This window comes from Acromyrmex echinatior, chromosome 16 (genome assembly GCF_024713525.1).
Source record: "Acromyrmex echinatior isolate Ae372 chromosome 16, ASM2471352v2, whole genome shotgun sequence".
NCBI lineage: Eukaryota > Metazoa > Arthropoda > Insecta > Hymenoptera > Formicidae > Acromyrmex > Acromyrmex echinatior.
The window spans coordinates 2,908,234-2,932,420 of NC_141867.1; the positions used below are offsets into that span (position 1 = coordinate 2,908,234).

The 24,187-nt window shown below is 28.5% G+C and overlaps 2 protein-coding genes and 1 long non-coding RNA gene across 5 annotated transcripts in view; 1 reads left to right on the forward strand and 2 right to left on the reverse strand.

The window, feature by feature from the left end:
• PMCA (plasma membrane calcium-transporting ATPase 3) overlaps positions 1–24,187 on the reverse strand; it is a 192,607-nt gene that overhangs the window by 129,487 nt on the left and 38,933 nt on the right. The window lies entirely within an intron of this gene.
• On the forward strand, positions 1,758–22,760 carry LOC105150087 (uncharacterized). Of its 3 annotated transcripts, none has more exons than XM_087414223.1 (19): positions 1,759–2,112; positions 10,695–10,866; positions 11,217–11,266; positions 11,614–11,794; positions 12,241–12,372; positions 13,062–13,218; positions 13,432–13,639; positions 14,215–14,741; positions 14,832–15,129; positions 16,090–16,608; positions 16,814–16,997; positions 17,509–17,805; positions 18,410–18,845; positions 19,681–19,809; positions 19,887–20,017; positions 20,429–20,687; positions 20,807–20,903; positions 21,091–21,201; positions 21,577–22,760. In XM_087414223.1, the coding sequence occupies exons 2-19, from the start codon at positions 10,853–10,855 to the stop codon at positions 21,642–21,644; spliced, it is 3,798 nt and encodes a 1,265-aa protein (XP_087270349.1). In that variant the 5' UTR covers positions 1,759–2,112; positions 10,695–10,852; the 3' UTR covers positions 21,645–22,760. The 3 variants fall into 3 exon arrangements, with proteins under 3 accessions (XP_011061243.1, XP_087270349.1, XP_011061244.1); XM_011062942.2 differs by having other exon boundaries at positions 1,759–1,971; XM_011062941.2 differs by lacking the exon at positions 10,695–10,866 and having other exon boundaries at positions 1,758–1,971.
• Positions 5,973–10,688, reverse strand: LOC147907050 (uncharacterized). The gene is made up of 2 exons (XR_015547662.1): positions 8,798–10,688; positions 5,973–8,650 (listed from the first exon to the last, which is right to left on the reverse strand). It is a non-coding gene; the product is annotated as an uncharacterized LOC147907050 (long non-coding RNA).

The window sequence follows — 24,187 nt, forward strand, 5'->3', positions numbered from 1 at the left end:
TCAATATTAAAATTGGTAACGGCATTTCCAGATTAGAACATTTATATTCGAGTATTTATAGCGTGTAGTGGATATGATAATCACTTCCTTTATTTTAATATTCATAATAAGCAATATTCATGATAAGCTTTATATACTATCGCTTGATACGAAGTATCATAATTATCTATTCGATATGAAGTTTATTTACAAATCGATACGAAGTGTCAATATGAATTATCTATTTGATACGAAGTGTTATTAAAAACGTTTCGAAAATAGCTACAAAAAATGTAAATAGAGCGAAACATTGGAGAATGTTTCCATCACTACGCTACAAATAGTTGAGTATGAACTTTCTAATAAACTCTAAAAGAAATATCGTTATTATCTTTAGTATTGGAATATCTTGGAAACGGTAGACAGTCTACACTTATGGAGAGTTTTCACTTATGAATGATTTTTATTCAGAGAGACATACCCTGCTAAGTTTCATTGAAATCGGTGAGAGTCACTCTGGAGCTTCCCTTTGTAAGATAAAGATAAAGAAGAATAAATTTAAATTAAAATATATAGTAAACATTACTGAGTAAATTTTCCCTCAATTTTATTAAATTAGCATGTGACGTACTCGCAGAACCTAAACTAATAGCAACATCAATATGCAGTCATTCGCAGAAAACATAATTATTAGTGTTATAATTACTCAATATATTAAAATATAAAAGTAACATAACACATGTTGTATATAACAGTTATATTGTTGAATGAAAAAATATATTTCGTTCACCGGACTCAACAGTTCAGTAACTCGCTATTATTGATATATTATATATATTATATTATATTATATTATATATATTATATATATTATATATATATTATATATATTATATTATGTATATTCTTTTAAAGCACCTAATCAGCATTTTGAATCCGGAAGAATACATCAATAGATGCGAGCGCTCACTCAACTGTTGAATCCGTTGAATGCAGCTAACGATGTTAATTATAATGTGAGAAATTAAACAGTGATGTTACTGTTATAGTTATTGATAATAATGCTGATAATAATGATAATGTCACTATTAGTTGCATTCTGCAATATATACGCTCGCATTTATATAAATAGATAAGTAGAGTTACTTTGTTTATTAGTAATATATTTTTGTGCTTTCATTTATTACTGTATAGTGTATCAGAAACCACAATGATTTCGCGAATGTAAATTTCTAAAATTGAGGATCCGAACTAGAATCGAAATGTTTGGAGTTTGTACGAGAGATTAAATAAAGGAAATACTTCACATCGAGATCCATGCATGATTTAAAGCATTTATTCATTAAACAGATATCAAAGGTTAATTAAATCAAAGTATGAGTGAGTATTGGCTCTTACTATCTTTCGTAAATAACTAGTTGCGTTATAAGATAACATTTTTCTTGCTCAAAGGTTGAATCACTTAAGTGCAGATGTGATATATTATAGTTATGTAACATAAGAGGTCAATTGATTGCAACATCCATGAATTAATACTTTGTGACTCATCTTCATAATATCAAACGTTCATAATATCAAACGCGTCTGTGCTCACGAGAAACAATCACAACAAAATCGTTGATGTGTTCCGCTCTTCTCTTGCGAATACGATGCTTTGGACTTCTGATTCTTTTGGTACACGATAGATGTGACAAAGTTAATCATCATCCTCCTACTATTTTTATAGTAATATGGAAGGGGAGCATGGTGAACGTGCACGCGAAATTGTGATATACAGCACGGTTATAAATACGACCGCAGTAGGATCGACGGACAAGTTCCGTCGACTATCACTCGATTAAGAGCTCGGCTCCGACAGAACTATACGTACAGTCCTTGTTGAGCAAGTTAGCCTAAGCTCATCTCTACAGAAAATCGGAGACGTGACTACATTGCTCGATTATTAACACCAACTCGCTGTTCGGTTATGGGTACAACTGTCAGTACTTTGAAGTAGGTCTCAATGGGAGTGATAAATAAGAATTATATTTCAATACTTTCTCTGTTATACAATACTTTATCATGCTTGATTGCCTTGCTGAGGTCGTTATAACATTACGATCGGGAATAGAGATCTCTATAAGATAAGAACAGGTGCGTACATTGAACTCAGGTATTTTACTATATGGACAAAAATTCATTGACATGCTATCTATAATATATGTGATGAATGACAAATCAAGATATCTAAATTTTAACATAGATTTCATAAAGTGAAAATCGATGTGAATTTATTCACGTGAATTCTATATTACTATTCTATCTTCTCATTTTATCTTCCTGTTAAACTAATAAATAAACTAATAATAAAATTTCATGTTGAATTAATTTTGAGGAAAAATTATTTAATGAAATTACAGTTTCATTCATGTATGGATATCATAACAATGAATTTTTTGTCCACGTAAAATATAGATTCAATAAGATACCACGAATCTGTTTTTATCGATAATAATTTCGTCGAGTTCTCAAATACCATGACTTTTTAACAAAGTTATAAAGCCTTTTAACAAAGTTATAATAACAAAATTATAAAGTCATAATAATGTCGGAATATGCGAGATTTATGATTTAAAATTCGCTATTCGTATGAGATTCGCGATCAGTGTGTGGATGTATTCGTTGAATTTGCATTAATGACTTCTTTTTGATAAAATCAAAGAGTGTGAACATTATGATTAATGGCCAAATGCAAGACCTCGATTGTTCACATCACTAACATCACATTGGTTAATTTAAAAATTTTCTCCTTGATGGTACACTGAAAAATTTTCAGGCATCAGTCAAGGTGAGTGGATGTGTGCAATCAGTTAACTCTCCTAGTCGAACAATATTATTGCATAATATTTATATGTTCTTAATTTTTTTATTTTTTGAGCTGTCATTGACATTATTTTTCTTATTATCACATTAAATAAGAATATAATTAAAATAGGTTTTTTAAGGCTCAATTGATGTAAATCAATACAATAATAATATCTAGTAAAGGCAACACAGGATATCCTGACAACCTAATAGGCATTATTGTATTAAATAAGAAATTATGAATAAAATTGTAAATTGGGAATCGTATAAAGATCTATACTACATGAATGACAAATCTCTGCGAATCTTATACAAACAATGAATCACCATGAATTACAAATTATTGCGCAATTTGAGTTTTACAATTAATGCAAGATTGCGATCACAAATTTATTTAAAAAGTATTTTTTGTAAATTTAAACCGTAGTTCGATTTATAAACAACGTTTAAAATTTAAATTATATTTTATTCTTATTGTTTATAAAATGCTAAATAGGGATAAATGATAGTCACAAATATTGTTAGCGTAAATTAGACTACAACTTTAATAAGATATGATTATTCGAGAGAAATTCGCAAGCAATCTATTTTACAGCAACCAGTTTTTAAAAAGTTTATAATCGATCCTCATTATAACGACATCAGGCCTTTTAATGTTATACTATGCAATCTTAATGTGATATTAAAAATAGTCTTTCCTCGATCATTCTTATTTCTTCTTTTCTACTATACTTTTTTGCAAAAATTGCTTATAATGAGACGCAAGAACAGTTGGATTTCCATTTGCAGAATAAAATTCGTAATCAACAATAACCTCAACATGTAAACTGCTTCGTAATGTTCAATTGCTCAGCGACTGTTTTTATCTTGCGTTTTTATCTATGTGTGCTTGTGCTTTATCATGAAATTTGCTTGTGTTAGAAATGTAAAAAATAAATGCAGTTACGCCTTTATGATTCGTGCAATCTGTTACATAATATAATGACAGCGATTTCTAACTTTCATCTTGCAACATTGTTAAATACACGTTACGTGATAAAAACATTGCTCGCTTGTTGCGCGATCTATACTTTTTCATCAAACGATCTTTAAATGATATTTGAAAAAATACGCAAGTCACTTTTGAAGAAATACTGTTTACAAATTTATCTAAATGTTTTATGCTAATTTTCTCTTACATCAATAGAATATTCAAAATAATGTCTACATTCCTCGAAAAAATCGTCATTATATTAGAATAATAAAATAATAAATTACATAGAAAAACGTTTCAAGTTCAAACGACTGGATTCCCGTATTCTTCAAAATAATAAAAACATATCAGTGAAAAATGAAGCGATTCTACGAATTTCTTTTATTAGTATTTAATTCATCTCTACTGCAATTCTTTTTTGCCTTTATGAGCATAATAATTTCATCTTTTTTCGTTATGTAACATTTTTTGCTTCACAAAAGATTTTAGAATAATCGTAGTTAATGCCTATTTCGTTTTGCTAAAATTACTCGAAGCTCGATACTATCGACTTTCAGTTTACAATAATGGAATCGATGAACAACAAAGTCATAAACGAAATCGACTGCTCGGCTCGATTGTAATTCAGGACAAAAACGTTGAAACGTCGAAACGTCGATATATTCTCTACGAGACATGCAATATGTATCGGAAATATGAAAAACTTAATAATCACAACAAGAGTTTAACATGATAGCGTATATAAGAAGTGCATTTTTCACATTAAATACAATCTTTTTTTAAAAAGTTAAAGTTTGAATTTCAGTAAAAAAATTTTTATATATTTTAAATTTTTTTATAACTTTTAGTTTTTATACTAGTATATATAATTCTTTTTAGACTTTTATGGGTATTATCTTTAAAGATACCAGAAAGTTTCCGGATTATTCATTGCTAATATTAACATTTAAACCTTGACATTCATTTCAAGGTGAGAAACTAAAACTCTAAAACTCTAAATATATCAAAGTAGCACAATCCTTTCATCTAAATGCCTTTCGAAACAACTTTCCTTTCAGTTGAAATGGCTTAACTGCCTTAAAATGGCAGTTTTAGATTAAAAACTGCCATTTTCAACCTAATGGCTTGTGGACCACTAAGTGCTTAATATTATTGGTACATGATATAATCAAAAATGGAGGTTATCTCTGCATTATTTTGATATATTTAGAATTTTAAAGCGTATATTATTAGTACACTCTTTGTTCTAATGAAGTGAAAATCACGAAATGTTGGCAATGAATGAAAATGGCGATAACTCGCAAACCTTTTGATATATATCTTTGAATGTATATAATTATGTGTAATTATGTATAATTATATATAACCATTATAATTATATATAACTATTTACTATACAAAATTATATGTATGAAACATTTTTATCGAGATTATAAGATATCACAGATTATTATAAAATAATCCGTGATATATATATATGTGTGTGTCAATGTTTCACCTTCTTGACAGCTTTCTAATATTTTCATCTCTTCTTTTATCTCGCTGTAGCGTTTATAGTATCAGAAATACTTATCAAAAACTGAAATTGATACAATTTCAGTGAACTCATATTTTGAGATACATCATACGAAAAGTCATTTATATGTCTATACGTTTTTCCTATATTTTCAATATCGAACATGTAAATGGAGTCGATGTACAGGTATCAATTTTTTATCCAGTTTAATTATTTAACGCTCTCATCTGTGTATGCATCCAGTTTGTACAAGAAAAAAATCGATACATTGTTGAGCAAATGCAACGAGAATATTTCATGTATTTTTATAATAGACTTGGAAATATCAAGAAATGAGTGCATACAATAAAAAATAAGTCCGCAATAATTTTTTTATTTTTAAGCTAAATAATAAAAAACAAACGACTAATTGTTGTTCAATCTTCGTAAAGCGAATTCTTCTTATTTATCTTCGATCGATTTTGTTGTTCTATGTATACAGAACAACAGATGGATTAAAGTAAATTACATAACGTGATGAAGTTAAAAATTTGTACTAATAAATGTTTTAATAATATATAAAAATAAAAAGAGAAATAATAATGATAATTTTGATAATTTTGTGTGTGTGTGTGTGTGTGTGTGTGTGTCTTTTTTGCACATAATAATGACAAAATAATCTTGTCTTTTTTTTTTAGTTAAAGAAAATAAGTTATTGAAATTTTATAGTTTTAAAATTTAATTATTATTTTATAATTAACAAGAAATCGACAAAAAGTAATATATTATAAAATCATTTGAGATTTTTAAGACTAAAATTTGCAAAATTTAATTTCACAGATTCGTTTTAAATTGTGCTTCTTGCAGCGCGCTTAAATATACTAGTTACTATTACATTGCAAAATTGGATTAGATATTGTCTAAGGATGTGAGTTATCAGCATTTGTCAGCGTTATTGTTATCTTTAGTTATTTCCATACAATAATGATGTCATTTACGAATCTGAATTAATATCATAAAATATAAGTGTAAGGAACGTGTTAACGACGCGAATCCAAAACAATTTTCTTACAAGGTGAATACTGATTCACTACGTCGCAAATAACAAAATTGATCGTTATGTTATTATTTAGAGAAGAAAAGAACGAGTATTATATGGTTATTCTTAGGAAAGAAAAATTATCCTATTATTTGTTAATGACATTGACGACCATTAATCATGCAATCACAGCGCATAAATGCTTTCGTGACGAATTACGCATCTTACGAATAATGGATCGTAACAAGTATGATTATATAAACTCGTTAGATCGCATATTTTGTCATGCTACTACATACATAGTATTCAAATAGAAAAAAATCACTTGATTGTCATGCTTGTGCATGCTAAAAAAATTTTTTATTTCAAGTATCTATTTTTTTATATATATACCTTTCCTTTAATCTTTAGTTCTGGTTTTTTAAAAATTCTTCTACACGCAGAGAATTTTATTTTAAAATTTACCCCGAAAATATGGTAGTTGTGGTACAATACAATATTTTAAAGATTTTTATGATACATTTCAGTAAAATTAATCAAACTTATTTTATGCTTTATTGTAGTTTTTATTAATAAATGAGAGAGATTTACATTAAAATTCTTGAAAATACAATTGTTCTACAATTATCATATTTTCAAGGTAAACTCTAAGAAAAAATTCTCTCCGTGTACTTATTATGCATGCTACAACATTGTGAATACTCGGCCTTGTTCTATCATTCTGTCTCCATTTTTTCTCATTTCTAATTCCTCTATTAGAAAACCTGTTATATCCAAGGCCAGTAACTTACTGTTGAGAAATTTTTAACTAACGAAAAAAGGAAGGAAAGAGTACAAAATGACGATCTTTTTTATTTTTTATTTTATTTGTTGTCCTCTTTTTTACAACTGCGAATTGCGCTAACAGTCAGTAAGGAATCATTTATATTGAAATTGGCTGTAAACTCTAATTCTTGGATTCCTTTGGTGTGAATTTCCACACTAAATTTTGGATGTGGAGTGTTCCACGATTCCACACTATATAATTGCCGGGTCTGGTTATACCACATATTACTAAACATTGTAAAACACTATATATTCAAAACCGTGACTTGATTTTTTTTGTATTGATCTTGTCATTCTAACGCTATTTCGTGTCTCGGATCTCCAATTTTCTGCCATTTCCTATACTTAACTCTTTTATATATAATTAATCGATTAATTAATTATTTTCTCTCTTTATATTTTATATGTTAATATATACATTTTATTATTGTATACGTATATATTAGGTGTTGGAATTAATTCGTAGCGTTTTACAAGTGATGGGAAGTACTTTCATTAATGTATTTTTTAATGCTCATGTGAAATAAATAACATTCTTTCATTAAAAAACGCTACCAATTAATTCCAACACCTAATATAATTATATCCTCTTTTTTCCCCCTCTTTCCAAAGCTGAATTAAAAATATGTTCAGATAATGTAATTTGCAACATATATTGACATTTAAAAATATATTGCAAATTACATAATTTTTAAAAGACAACTAATATGTGTTTTCTTTACATCAATTGTTTTATCTCATTATTTCACGCATAAAGGTACGTTTACAAAAAAATGAGTAATTTACGAGAAATTTTTTAAGATTTTTTTGTAAAACTTAAAATCAAGATCACAGTATGAATAAATCAATGAATTGTAAGAAAAATTCTTCTAAGCACTGTTATAATATGGTCATCATTAAATGTTGGAATAATAATTCTGTATACTTTCCTTTTAAGTTTTTTTTAAAAATATTTTTCATGAATATTATTGTTTATGTCATGAGATAATTATAGATACGTATAATTTTTAATAATTATAGAAAAATGATAAATGATTGCTATTATACAAATATTATTATTAATTTTTTTCAAACATATTTTAAAATAAATGCAATAGAATTTGTAAATGCTACATGTTGAAAATAGTAATACATTAATAAGAATTAACAATAAATTCTAAAGAACTAAAAATAGTATAGTATAAGATAGTCTTAAAAGTAGTTTATTATAATTAAGAGATATTTACGCTATAAAGGAATAATAATACTAATAATATGAAATACTAATAATAAATATATAAAGAACGATAGCATTTTTAATAGCACAAAATAATTAATAATAAAACAAGATTAAGGATCGAAAAAAAACAGTCACAAATATATAACATAGCTTTTTATAACAATGTTTGTTTGACTCAAGAATGAAAGACTCCTTGATCAGTGCGCTCCTCATCTTGAACACCGCGATAATCCGCAAATCTTCTATGATATCTTTGAAGATAAGACCCATAAAAGCCTAAAAAGCTATTATATATTAGGTGTTGGAATTAATTCGTAGCGTTTTTTAATGAAAGAATGTTATTTATTTCACATGAGCATTAAAAAATACATTAATGAAAGTACTTCCCATCACTTGTAAAACGCTACGAATTAATTCCAACACCTAATATATTATATATATTTGTCCATTATATCTGACTCGGTTTGACCCACTCCTTATTTTTCTATGCAAACCGTCTGATATCTTTGAATTACATATCGTATGTATAAAGAAAAAAGAAGATATTATATGTACATAAAACAACATTGTGAGACATGTATGCGTATAGATTTAAAATAAAATGTTCTCTTTTTATACGAGAAACTTGATTGAACGATAATTACATGACGTTCTAGAGATTACTCTACAGCATTAAATCATACTCATTCTATATAATCTTGCAGAATTTTTTTTTATTTTTTTCGCAAATTAATGTTACACTGTGCTGAGTAAGTTTATGCTCGATGCAACAACTCCTCATTAATATTCTTATATCCTCTTCTTTGTTGAATTAATCTCGCGTGTTGATTTGCGGCAATAAATTACGATTAAGAGCCTTTCTGTCTCATATAAGGCTGCCAATTGTCTTTTTTCCCGGACATCGTTCTCTTCTTTGGAGAATTTGTCAAAGTATTTGAAGTAATTATTCAGGATACCTTTGGAAAATCCCTCCGTATGTCTTCGGACGTTCTAGAAAAGAAAATGATATCCGGGAAAAAAGAGGATATGGCAACTTTAATCTTAAAAATACGTACAATTACAAAAAATATAAATTTTTATCTCGTAATATTTATTACATTTAGAAAGCAATAATAGACAGTTGCTTGAATGTGAGATGCAATGTATTCGTAAACAACAGCATTATATTATGCTTGTTTGAATATTCATAAATCTTATAATTTGTCTTAATATTAATTGTCTTATAATAGTTGATAAAGGAAGAAATATCTTTCTCAAAATTGCGAGATTTTTTTCAACAATCATATTAAAGCAAAAATGTCATGCTAAATGTCATGCTAAATGTCATGCTAAATGTCATATTGTTTTTTTAATGAATTTGTATTCAAGCCAAAAATAATTCTATTTATTATACTGTCTACTTGTTGTATTTAATAATTCATGCTTTTTTAAAGTGGTGGTTAAAGATTTTAATGATTCATTCCACACGTGCAGAATTTTCAAAATTTATTCATTCAACAATTATGAACAAATCATTTTGCTCACATCTGCGCTAATAATTCAAATCAACATGATATACTATGTCTATAAACTTATTTATGATTCCGAGAATAATGCATTAACATGTTTTTGCTTGCATGCATTTATCTTTGCTGCTATAATTATTGAATTGCTTGATGCGAAAAGCAAGGATGTTAAAAAAATGCTAATCTTAGCAATTAAAAGTGATATGTTTTTTGTAGTTTTTTTGTACAGTTTTTAAACTACAGAATCTGATGAATCTCAAGAAATTTAAATTTGTTGGGGAAATATTAAAATCAGCATAACACTATAAAATTATAATATTAAACATCTATTATCATAAATTATTATGATATACATGTGTTATTAGCAGGTACGAATATATTAATTTATGTTTTTCTGCTAATAAAACATGGAAATGTTCTTATCTCTAATAATTCATGTTCTGCTTGATAAAAAGAAATTAAAAAAGTAATTAAAAAATAGGAGTAATATCTATAGATTTTGAATTTGAAAGCGTTGTTTATCATGCCCGATTTCAAGATCTTCTTTTACTCATGAGCTTATCAAACAATAAAAAACGTTCTCAAGTGCTATCATGATTTAAAATCAAGATTTAAAATAATTTCTATTAATGCCTCTATTTTTAGGTATTAATAATTTTGTATTTTTTCGAACTAATATTTTAAAAGCTTTATATGCTGATTTTATTAGAGAGTTTTCCAACAAATTAAAATTTATTAATGTTATATGTCAGATTCTACAATTAAAAAAATTATAAAAAATATATTTTATCTAATGCTTTTATTTACTATTCTAGGGACAAAAATTGATACTTTTTGAATATACTCCTCTAAAATATCTGATAATTATCATTTCTTCGTATTTCAAAAGGCGTACGAATATCTAATAATTAAGACTTGTGTAAATTGGTGGACAAAGAATTATTAGTGTCTGCATTGGCACAATTGATGAACAATGCCAACGATAATGTAAGTTTTAAATATCATCATTATAAGAAATTTATAATACACATCATATTATACGTCATGCGACATAATTAATCCGCGTTTAGCTTTATTAATTTCCGGAAACATTCGACTCTTGATCATATATCTGGAGACACGATAGTGTCTCAAGACAAGCAAAGCGTATTATATTTTACAATAAAAGTTCTAAGATAAATACTTTTCATGTATTATTCAGTTATATAGTAAATTAAAAAATGATAAATATGAAAAAATAATTTGTACATATTCTGTAACATCCATATTATACTTTCTGTTATACTTCCTCGATTGATAATAATGTTAACATTCTATTCAATCTAATTTATTCACAGGGAGAGTGAAAAATCCATAAAATTTACTATAAATGGAACACCACACACGAGTACGTATTCTTCAAATTTATAACATGTAATTAAAAGTAAAAAGTTACAATTCTATTAAACAGCAAGATAACTAATTTCGTTATTTACACGACGGTAGAAACTGTAGAATTTAATTATATGCACGTAATATAATTATATATCGCAGGAAAATGTAGTTACGTTGTTGGCAGAAACCATTACATTTCAGCTATGAAAATTTAATTGTGATGCTTTAAACATTCAACTGTAAAGATTTAATTATGACGGTGGGCTTTTGTGAAATTTCGCGTCAAATTAAAGTCCTATGTTATTCATATCCGTGCTTTCTGAACCATAACTATCGTTTTGATTTTACAATCGCTTTCAGTATCGGGGGACATACCGGCTGATACATCCCTCAACGTCTACATTCGCGATTATGCGAAACTTCGCGGCACAAAAGCGATGTGCCACGAGGGTGGCTGCGGCGCCTGTATCGTGGCTGCGGAAATCAAGGGCAAGACAATGGCTGTAAACTCCTGTCTCGTACCAATACTAATCTGCGACGGGTATGCGTGAATCAATCGAGAGATGTTACATTTAAATTTTACTCTAAAGAAATTAATGAGATTTTATGACACATCTTTTCTCGTTAGAAAATATACTGAAAAAAAATTTACGAAATTTGAATAAATATTTGTTTAGATATTACCAATGGGACCATTTGCTTATAGAAAATAAATATTTATTCGATAAAAAAAATGTTATTTAATTTAAGTATAATTTTTTTAATTAAATAAATACTTTTTTATTGTAAGTAAATATACCAATTGGTACTATCTAAATAAACTATTCAAATTTCGTAAATTTTTTTCAGTGTAGTGTCTTTGACATGTTAAACTTTTCTATCTCTTGATCTATTTATTTAATTTCTCTTAACTTTATTAGAATTATAATTTTAAATAATATTAGTGTGTATCTATAAATAAATAATAATCTGTAAATAATTTTACAGATGGATGATTCACACGATCGAAGGTGTAGGAAATAAACGAAATGGTTATCATTCAATTCAAGCTGCACTCGCTGGGAAGAATGGCTCGCAATGTGGATATTGTTCTCCTGGCATGGTAATGAATCTTTACAGGTATGTGTGTGTATGTGTGTGTGTGTGTGTGTGTGTGTGTGTGTGTGTGTATGTATGTGTGTGTGTGTGATAAAGAAATTAATTAATTGAAATTATCACATTTTTAAAAATCAAATATTATAATCTCGGATATACAGATATAATATGTGACAAAATTAGCAAATAAATTGTTAAAATAAAAATTATAATTTAAAAATATATGCATAAATAATGATGCGAGTTAATTAAAATTGTCATATCTAAAAAATAATAATTTTAGACATATACAATTTTCTCGAAACTTTTGGCGTTGCAGTAAATTTTCATTGAATAATATATAATGAAGAAAAATTAATAAATAAATTATTAGTTAAAATCATTAAATATAATTTAAATAATATATATATAAGCAAATCATAAATTAAAATTAATACATAAATAATGATATGCGGAAGCGAGCATAATCTATATTTATATGATATTCAAAATTAAGCTCATTATGCATGGAGATTGGAAATTGAAGATTAGAATTTGATGATAAACAGACAATTTTTTAAATTGAATTTATTTTGTTTTAAATGACTGAATTATAATTTCTAGTTCATAAATTCCTGATAAAAATTTAATAGAATGTAAATAAATTTGTATATATTATATTATATTAATTGTATATATTATATTATTATGCATTTTATTATCATAATTTTCAGTCTTGTGCAGGACAAGAAATTGACTATGCAGGAAATCGAAAATTCCTTCGGTAGTAACATCTGTCGATGTACAGGCTATCGTCCAATTTTGGACGCGTTTAAGGGATTTGCCAGTGATGCATCTCCACAATTAGCGAAAGACATTCGCGATATTGAGGTATATTCTAATAGAGATATCACGTAAATATTTTATTTCATATCGGTAAAAGTTTTATTTTTATATTTTCGAATTTTTTACTAAAATTTGATTCAATTTTCACACAGAATTCTATTTTATGTATGTAATAACTATAGTTACTATTTTATTAATATTATGGAAAACTGTTATATTGTTTAAATATTATTATAAATCCAATAATACATTTCATAGGAAATCTATAAAATTAAAACCTGCCCGAAGAACGGAATGCCATGTAAAGGCACTTGCGCGGATAGACATTTCTCAGATCGAAATACGCTGGATATAAAGTTGGCGGATACGGAATTCTATAAAGTTTACTCCATCGAAAATTTATTCGCGATATTTCGAGAGAAGCCAGATGCAACGTACATATTAAATGGCGGAAACACAGCACATGGTAATTTGCTTTCAATTTTCACGATATAAATCAAGACAAACAGAATAAAATATATATAATGTATATGACAAATTAATAATTTTTATAGATGTATTGAGTTCTTTCAAAACAATAATTGTTTGTATCATAATATTTATAATATAATATATTGTAACATATTTATTACGGATCACTCCTTTTTATTATTTTTTTTTAATTCAAACGAAATGAATTTTTTGTCTAAAGAACTATTTTATTTTTTTTTTTTATAATGAGAATTTTGTTTAAATAGAAATAAATGGAAACACGTTTCTGATATCTATATAAAAAAGAGTGTTTTATTACATCATTCTTTCATATATTAAATGTATCATTAAATAATAGTAGATTATATAATATATATAAAACATATTCATATTTATTGTTTCAATTTAAATGAATTTTCTTTATCTCGCGATTGATATTAAAATAAATATGTGATATTAGAATAAAACATTTCAAAATTTTTATTAACTTAAATCAACAAATGATAAATACTAAATAATCAGTCATTTTGTTATGAAAATATACAAAATATTGAGAATATAATCTTACAGGCGTCTATCGGACGGGCAAAAACGATCTCCGCATCGATATAAATGACATCCCGGATTTGCGTCGTGTCGAAAAAACTAATAATTCCCTAACCCTGGGTGGAGGCGTATCTCTCATCACGGCGATGGAGACCTTTGAGAAGTACTCGTTAGAGACAGGATTCAAGTACCTTCATCACCTGGCCCATCACATCGATTTGATCGCCAGCGTGCCCGTGCGTAACATCGGTAGCATCGCTGGCAATTTGATGATCAAGCACGCACATAATGAATTCCCGTCTGATTTGTTCTTAATGCTGGAAACCGCCAGTACTCAAATACATATCCTCGAGGCACCGGGAATCAAGAAGAGCATGATGCTGCAAGATTTTTTGCAGACGAACATGCACCATAAGATCATCTACAGCGTGGTGTTGCCGGCATTATCTGATGATTACGAATATAGATCCTACAAGATCATGCCTAGAGCCCAAAATGCTCATGCTCATATCAACGCCGGTTTCCTCTTTAAACTCGATGGCACCGGCAAGGTAATAGATAAATAATCTCTTCCAATTATTTGTATTTTGCGTTATTATTAATCACTATAATTCAGTATATTCGCAATGTTTCACGAAAAGCTGTTGGAGAAGCCTAATATCATCTTTGGTGGTATCAACGAGCACTTTTTACATGCGAAAAACACAGAGCAACTGTTAATGGGTAAATCTATCCTCGACAAGCAAGTGCTGAAGACAGCTTTGGAAACATTGCATAATGAATTGCAACCCGATCATGTGCTACCAGATGGTTCGCCGGAATTCCGCAAGACTCTCGCCATGGGACTATTCTATAAGTTTGTGTTGAGCATCAAACCGGAGAATGTGAATTCAAAACTTCGCAGTGGAGGATCCATCTTAAAACGAGGTCTCTCTTCAGGTATGCATAAAGTAACTAAATAATAATATAGCTTTGCTTTTTAAGTATTCCTATATAAGGAGTTAAATTTGTTTTAATATTTTTTTACGTAGGGTGTTCGATAATAGAAGGAAAAAATTTAAGGAGTTATTTTAATGATAAAAAATTGGGCGAAAATTAAAAATTAAAAAGTGAAAATAAAACTTTGTTTTCAATTATAAATATTTAAATATTCAAGGAAAAATGTCTAAAAAGAGCACATGAATATTTAAACATTTAAAAGACGAAACATTTATCACAATTTTGTTAGCTTTTTATTTCCGTCTTATCATAAAAAATAATACCTTAAATTTTCTTTTTATTGCTGGACACATGCATATACTTATGTTGAAAAAAAAATATGGAACTATGGCTCTTATATTTTATTTATATTTTATATTTTACAAATCTATATTTCTATATGTATATATTGAAATGTAGATTAAAATATATTTATATTAAAAAAAAGATAGAGAAATATTCTTCTTGATGCTTCCATGGGTGCTTTCTATATAACTAATCTGTGCTTCGCGGGTTTTCTCCATGTCTTGGTCCATTCTTGATGTGCCAACGTTTCGTGGGCCTTGCAGTCCACTTCCTCAGGGCGAGGAGCAGCCTGATACTGAGCTGTTCCTCCAGGTCCTTCCTTTTTATGTTACGTTACTTGTTGAGGTGGGAGATTTTGGTGGAGGGGGGGGGGGGTTAGAGTGATGGGGGAGACAGATAGTGGAATCTGCTGCTCCTCCATCAGGCCTCTCCTCGCCCTGATGAAGTGGACTGCAAGGCCCACGAAACGTTGGTACATCAAGAATGGACCAAGACATGGAGAAAACCCTCGAAGCACAGATTAGTTATAGAGAAATATTTTTTAAACCGATTTATTTATAAAAAGTCCTGAGATGCTTCTGATTGTTTTAATAAAAAAATCTGATTACTCTCTAGGTACGCAAGACTATGACACAGATAAAAACGTATGGCCGATAAACAAACCTATGGTAAAGTTGGAGGCTATCCAGCAGACATCGGGCGAGGCTCAGTATTGCAACGACCTACCACCGTACCCTGGAGAAGTATTCTGCGCTCTTGTACTTGCGGAAGTCGCTAATGGCAAGATCGACAGCATAGATGCGAGCAAAGCACTTGCTGTGAAAGGTGTAGTAGCATTCTTCAGTGCCAAGGATGTACCCGGCAAGAATTTGTGCATCTCGGCTTCCAACCGACTAATGATGTTGATAAATGACGAGTTGTTATTCGCTGAAAAGGAGGTTCTCTATGCTGGTCAGGTGATCGGCGTAATCGCCGCCGAGACGCACAATCTGGCCAATGAAGCCGCAAAATTAGTAGAGGTCAAATACTCCGAGACTTTGAAGAAGAAGCCGGTATTAACCATTGAGGATTCCCTCGTTACGAAAGACGATACCAGATTCATGAAAAGTATTAGCATTCCAGCGAAAAAGAAAGGTGTGAATTAATACTTGAGTAAGATAAAGGAAAAAATTAGAATTGAAAATTTCCAATCGCAATTATAAAACAAAATAAAACCGAGTAACTTGAGGAATTTAATATCTGTATTGATATGAAATCGTATAAATAACTGTTGCTAATCATTGAAATATAGAAATGGTAGAGTAATTCTCTTCCTTAAACCTTTTGTGTTATTTTACAGGAGATAACGTTCAACACAAGATAAAAGGTGTATTTCTAACCGGCAGCCAGTATCATTATACCATGGAGCCTCAGTCCTGCGTTTGCATTCCTACAGAGGATGGTATGGACGTTTATCCAACGTCGCAATGGATGGACCTCATTCAAGTATCGATTGCGAATGTTCTCGGTGTTAAGAACAATAGGTAATTCATCTCGCGATCGTTTCGAGAATATTATTAATTTAATAGTGACTCAGTAAACGAGAATGGATTAAAATAGATTGAAATTTTTTTCTATTCGAATACGTATTTAAAAAAAAAATAGCGAATACTTTTTTTTAGATTTAATTAGATTCAATTGAATTGAAAAACTGCATTTCCTATTCACAAAATTTTGAATTGAACAGTATTCACAATGTGCACAGAAAAAGCTAATATTATTTTTAGAGTGAAAGGCATAGAGATATGCTCCATGCAATTCCTATAAATGAATAAAAATGCATTCGTGACTGAAAAGTATTCGTTTTAACATTCGTGAATCAATATTTCTGAAAATCTGAATCAATTCATTTCAATCCATTCTCGTTTGCTAAAGATAACGTAATTTACACGTTTATAATTTCAGACCGGTAAGAATAAATCAAACAAAAAGAATAAAATTAAATTAGTAATAACAGTGTCACACGTAATAATCGTGTGAATTCAATTTTTGTAGTATCAATATTCATATCAGACGAATTGGCGGCGGATACGGAGCGAAAATCTCGCGAAACGTGTTATTCTCATGTTCTTGCGCGTTAGTATGTCACAAACTGAATCGCCCAGCACGATTAATTATGTCTATTGAGGGCAATATGCAAGCGCAGGGCAAAAGAATTTCTTCACGCCACGAATACGAAATTGGAGTAGACAACGAGGGAGTTATTCAATACAATGATTCAAAATATTGGGCCAACGCGGGCTGTAACTTCAATGATCCCCATGCTTGGGTTCTGTGGCATCACTTTGGAAGGCATGTATTAAAAAATATATACATATATAATAAAAATGTATTTTCTAATACTCCGATAATACTCCAATATTAATCGTTTCTTGTATTCAAAATTTTAGAATTTTAGAAAAGTAAATTTTGAGTATATTTCATCATTTATCAATATATAAAATTTAAAAAAGATATTATTTATAAATAAATTAAATTACTAAATTATTATTTGACTTATACTAAAGACTAAAATCTTTGCGGAATCCACGAGAAATGAAATTATGAATAGAAATTATGATAATATTCATTTAAATTACTAATAAAATTAGTTTTATTAAATATCATAAAATAAAACTTTTTTTCAAACCAAAATAATAATTTGCGATCGAGCAATTAGTTTATTAGATACAATTCTTTGTTAATTCTTTATAATATATTAACTTTTTATTAGTTTTATTAATCTTATTAAATTTTTAAGTTCTTAAGGCCGGTATTCATAGTCATATCTTATATTCAAGACTGTCTTAAGTACGATCTTAAAAAGTCATGAATCAATCGGAAGACTGCATTAGTATCTTAAGACATTATTTAAGACATTACTTAAGTGTGGATAATTGTTACCGATTATTTACAGTTGTTACACAGTCGACAGTTGGATGTTCAACGGATTTGAAGTACGAACTGACTTACCATCAAACACATACTGTCGAGCGCCAGGATCTACGGAAGGAGTGGCTATGATCGAGAATATAATGGAGCACATTGCAAAAGTGATAAAAAAGGATCCACTACAAGTCAGATTGGCGAATATGAACGATGAGGATAAGGCCGTATTAGAATCTATGATAAAGGATCTATCGAAATCGGCTGATTATGAGATACGAAAGCGGGCTGTTGAGACATTTAATAACGAGAATCGCTGGAAGAAAAAGGGCATTGCTCTGGTACCAATGAAGTATTTATTCGGCTACTGGGGCCAATTTAATGCTATGGTGTCAGTCTGCGCTCGCGACGGTACGGTTTGCGTGACGCATGGTGGGGTTGAATGTGGCCAAGGTATAAATACCAAGGTACCGTAAATGAAATTTTTTTTCTAATTGCTTTAATTCCTAATTTGCCTAACTTGCCTATATAAATATTCAAGAGAATTTTTTAAATAATTTATATTATGATTAACAATTTCGTCAAACATATAATTAAATGTAATAGAAAAGAAATTAAATTTCAAAATTTAGATATTCACAAATCTTCATAAATTCTTTTTTATACATCTAATCTTGCCATAAATTCAATAGTTTAAACGGATAGAGTAAAAAAATAATAAAAACAGATAGATCCAAAGTTATACATATATTCTGAAAGTAGAGAAGAAGAAAATTGCAAAACCATCTATGTTTTACTTAAAATACCCACCTTTATTCCGTACACATTTGCATAAACGTTAGGGCCATTCATCGATCGATTTACGCGGGACTACCAAAAGGAGCTTCTCAATTGCTGATACAGTAAACACTTGAGCGATTTTAAATTACAATGAAACTTCTTGCATGCTATCTCAATCAAAACGCTCCATAGCTTTATAGTCCAGCGAGCTAAGGTGGATTTTCAGATGGCCAATCAGAAATTTTGATGGAGCACGGAATATTGTTCTTTCCATCGATCGATGAATTGTCCCAACGTTTAAGCAAATTTATGCAGAATAAAGGCGAGCATTTTGAATAAAAGATGGTTTATATGTATAACTTTTGGTCTATCTATTTTTTTGCTCTATCTTTTGAATTACTGACAGAATTTATGACAAAACTAGGTAGAAGCTAGACTGTAAAGATAATGAGAAAAATAATGATTATTTAACTGTTTGTACTTCATTCCGATTTATATAAAAATAATATTTATTTTATATAGGTTGCTCAAGTAGCAGCTTATACTTTAGGTATCGATGTAGACTTAGTCACCGTGAAACCATCCAATAATTTAATAACGCCAAACAACTCAGTTACCGGAGGCAGTATTACTAGCGAGGCCTGTGGATATGTAAGGACTCAATTTAGCTCATTTACAATGTTTTAACGAAAATGACGCAATGTGTAAAAACGATCGTTTGATTTTAGGCCGCGATTCAATGCTGTAAAGAAATCTTGAAGAGACTCGAGCCGGTAAAAGAAGAACTGAAGAATCCTAGCTGGCAAGAACTTGTTTTTGCAGCACATCTAAAGGATGTTGATTTATGCGCGCGCTATTTGTAAGTATTAATGCAACTCACTTTTAATGCAATAATAATAATGTATTGTATCGTATAAATGTTAAGTTATTAAACATTTTGATGTCTTCGACGAAAATCATATTTTTTTCATAAAAAAATAATCATAAAAAAATTAATAAAATAATTGTCATATTTTGATTACAAACTAGTACATTGTGCAGTTTAAATGCTTTGTTTGCATTTTTTGGTTGAGAACAATATCCATACCATAATAATTTCAGTTCAGTTTTGATAAATAAATAACATATTTTTATGTGTTGCATTGTAAATATTTTGCATATTTTTATATGTTGAGAAAAGATGCGGAAATATAACATTCTTTTAGTTGCTTATTAATCTGTTATTAGTCTATTATTTATCTATTAATTATAATATATTACACTTCTATAGATACGCGCCCACGCAGGATGATACACTCAAGCCTTATAACATTTATGGTGCTACTATTGCCGAAGTAGAAATCGATCTGTTGACCGGCCAGCATATTATCAGAAGAGTCGACTTGATGGAAGACGTGGGTGTAAGCTTAAATCCGGAGATCGATGTCGGTCAAGTAGAGGGTGCTTTTGTGATGGGAATAGGATACTGGACTTCTGAAGAGTTGGTGTATGATTCTAAAACAGGAGTATTAACGAATGATAGAACTTGGGTACATTATCTTTGAATTTTGAACTAATAACTCTATCAGACAATTGCTTTGATTCATTGATATTATTATATTGGACAAAAATGATTAAACTTAAAATATTTTATTTCTATTTGCCATAGAACTATAAACCGCCAGGAATAAAAGATATTCCTGAAGATTTCCGCGTATCTTTTCGCAGAAACGCGCCTAATCCATTCGGCGTTCTTCGATCAAAAGGTAAGAAACTCTATCAATTTTTATATTTAAATTCTTATTATTTATTAAAAAAAAAATTAAGAATTTAAAATTCATAACTTTTCTTGTGAATTTCTTCATATTAAATTAAAAATCGATCATAAAAAGTAACAGATCTGAAAAGATTGAAAAATGTAATGCCTATTAATTAATGAATTTTATTTTGCAGCAACCGGTGAACCACCGCTTTGTATGGCTTTTGTAATTCCGATTGCGATCCGCAATGCATTGAACTCTGCTAGAGCGGAGGTGGGAAATAAGGATGTATGGTACCAATTAGGTAAGAATGCAAACAATAATTAAGTATATTTGTTGTAATTGGTAACATACAGGAAGAGTCAACTTTGTGGCTTGCATTAGTTTGTGCATTTTTCACAATAAAAACAAATATTCTTTACTGCAAGATATAATATTTCTTTCTCTCTCTCTTCTTTCATAAAACTTTTATAAACTTATAATTTTTTAAATAAAATATATTATTATATTAGGTGTTGGAATTAATTCGTAGCGTTTTACAAGTGATGGGAAGTACTTTCATTAATGTATTTTTTAATGCTCATGTGAAATAAATAACATTCTTTCATTAAAAAACGCTACGAATTAATTCCAACACCTAATAATATGTGCACTCATTTATTACTCATGATTTTTACAGATGGATCATATACCAATGAACGCATACTTCTAAATGGTTTAACCAATAAGGATAATATGGTGCTGTAAACAAAAATGAGTTTACAAACAAACTGGTGCTTTTAAACTAAATCTTATGCTTATTATAGTTTATTCTTCTAATTTAAAGTAGAAGTCCTGATACACAACAATTTATTTAGTCTCTTTTTTTTATAAAGATTTTAGAATAATAATTATCAGGACAATTCAATTAGTTAGGTATTAAGCATAACTAAGACATTTCTTATGTTAAATATTTTTAATAAATATTATTAAACGCCTAATATACTACAAGTAGAAAATCTCACAATAATATTTGCAACATGACGTATAATTGATATTAATAATAATATTTATTATAAAATAAGTAAACGTAATGATTCAATATAAATATACTTCTTGCGAAATTTTCTGCTTGTAGTACATCTAATATTTTTTCTAGTAGCATTTTTAATAAATATTGTTTACTAAACGTCCCTCTCTTATATACAGAAAATCACAATTGTATCTGCATACAATTATAATTGCTAATAATTTAACGTAAGAATTTTACTTCTCTCTTTCAAGAATAGCAATGATTATTATTATATATATGCAAATATTAAATGTGCTGACATCTTTTGCGTTATCTACGTTTAAAGCACATAAAAAAGAGATGGAATGAAACGAGATTGAAGCATACTAGAAGTTTGATTTGCAAAATTAATTATCGTATAAAGTACATCGAACAATTTTTGTTGCAAAATAAAAATAAGTTTCCTTCAATAAAATTCTTCTCATACTATGCGCGTTACTGTGACATTCCATTCGTGGAAATAATATTATTTACATATCGCGTTTCACGCGAAAAGAAAACATACCAGTCATAATTTCACTTTTTTCTTTGAAATTTTTTGTAATCATAAGAAGATTATTTTTAACATATATTAAAAAATAACTATATTTATAAAATCCTAGTTTTTAAATAATTTAAAAATTCGAGTATTCGTATTATTATATATACCAAACATGTTTAAGCAAAAAATATTAAATTTTTTCATTTATCACATTTTGCATACAATGATTTTTAATTTAATTATTGCGATAAATTTTCATTCATATTACACTTAAATTTGTACCTCTTTTTCCAAAACATGCAAGTGAAATAAAAGATGCAATGAATAATAATTCTTAATTTATTATTTCTAAAATAAGATTTATAAAATAATGTTTATAAAAAAATATTAAATATGTAATATCAAATATCAAATATTACATTGTAAGACATAGACATGTAAGACATCATTCAGGCTATTTTTATTTTTAATTTCTACTTTGCATTTAATATGATAAGAGTACAACTGTAGTAATAACGAAATGTTCAATGATAAGAGATAGAATGCACGCAATTATAACGTCATAATATATATATATATATATATATATATATATATATATATATATATATATAGTAAAAAATAAGATTATCAAGCAAAAATATATAATGATTAAAATAAAGTATAGTTTCAAACTTAAAAAAATATGCATATTATAAAAAAATTTTTTATTTTTATAATATACGTATGTATATCAACATGTATTTTTATAACAATATATATATCAACATGTTATTTTTAACATATGATAACTTAATTGTATATAAAATGAGATAAACTTAGAAATAATTGATTGATTGATATCCAATAATTATTTGCGATTATGATGTACTAATGATTTGTAAAATTAATTAACGTGCGCCCTGGTTAATTAACCATTGCCCCAAAATGGAAAAAAATGCAATATATTTTATCTATGGCGTCACGCATGCCATTTCGTTTATTTAAAATAATTCTATTTATTTATTATTCTATATTACGTTTTACACAAAGAAAAAGTATATTAAACTTAACTCCAAAAGAGTAAAAATTTCATTTCCAAAACAAAAAAGTGAAAATCTGTCACTCTCATTCAAGAATGCAAATATTTTCAATCATTTTTAAATCTTTTTTTCATGAAAATATAAAATTGCATAATTAAAGAAGAATAAATTTGCATGATTATATTAATTACATAAATTAAGTAAAAATTAACATCAATTGTACCTGATTTTTTAAAATATTGTTAGCACAAAATAAGATGTAACCTGTTAAATTTTTGTCTATATTTATTTATTTTTCATTTATTTCATATTTTTGTTTTGAAGTCGAGATCGATTTGTTGATCGGCCAGCATATTATCAGAAGAGTTGATTTGATGATCGATGCTGGTATAAGCATGAATCCGAAAATTGACGTTAGTCAGGTGGAGGGAGCTTTCGTGATGGGAATAGGATACTGGACTTCTGAGGATCTGATGTATGCTCCTGATACAGGAAAATTAATTACTGACAGAACATGAGTATATATGTTGTTTTTATCAAATTTTAATACACCTCATATCACTAACACTACTTCGGGACTGCGTTTCGTTGCACGTACAATCCGCAAGATATATCATTTTATCTTTGTTTAACAGTCTGTGAACAACAAAGATAAAATGGTATCTTATACTCATTACATATATAACGGAACGCAATGCTAAATTGTCCTAAAAGTACACAATTAAATTATTTAAAA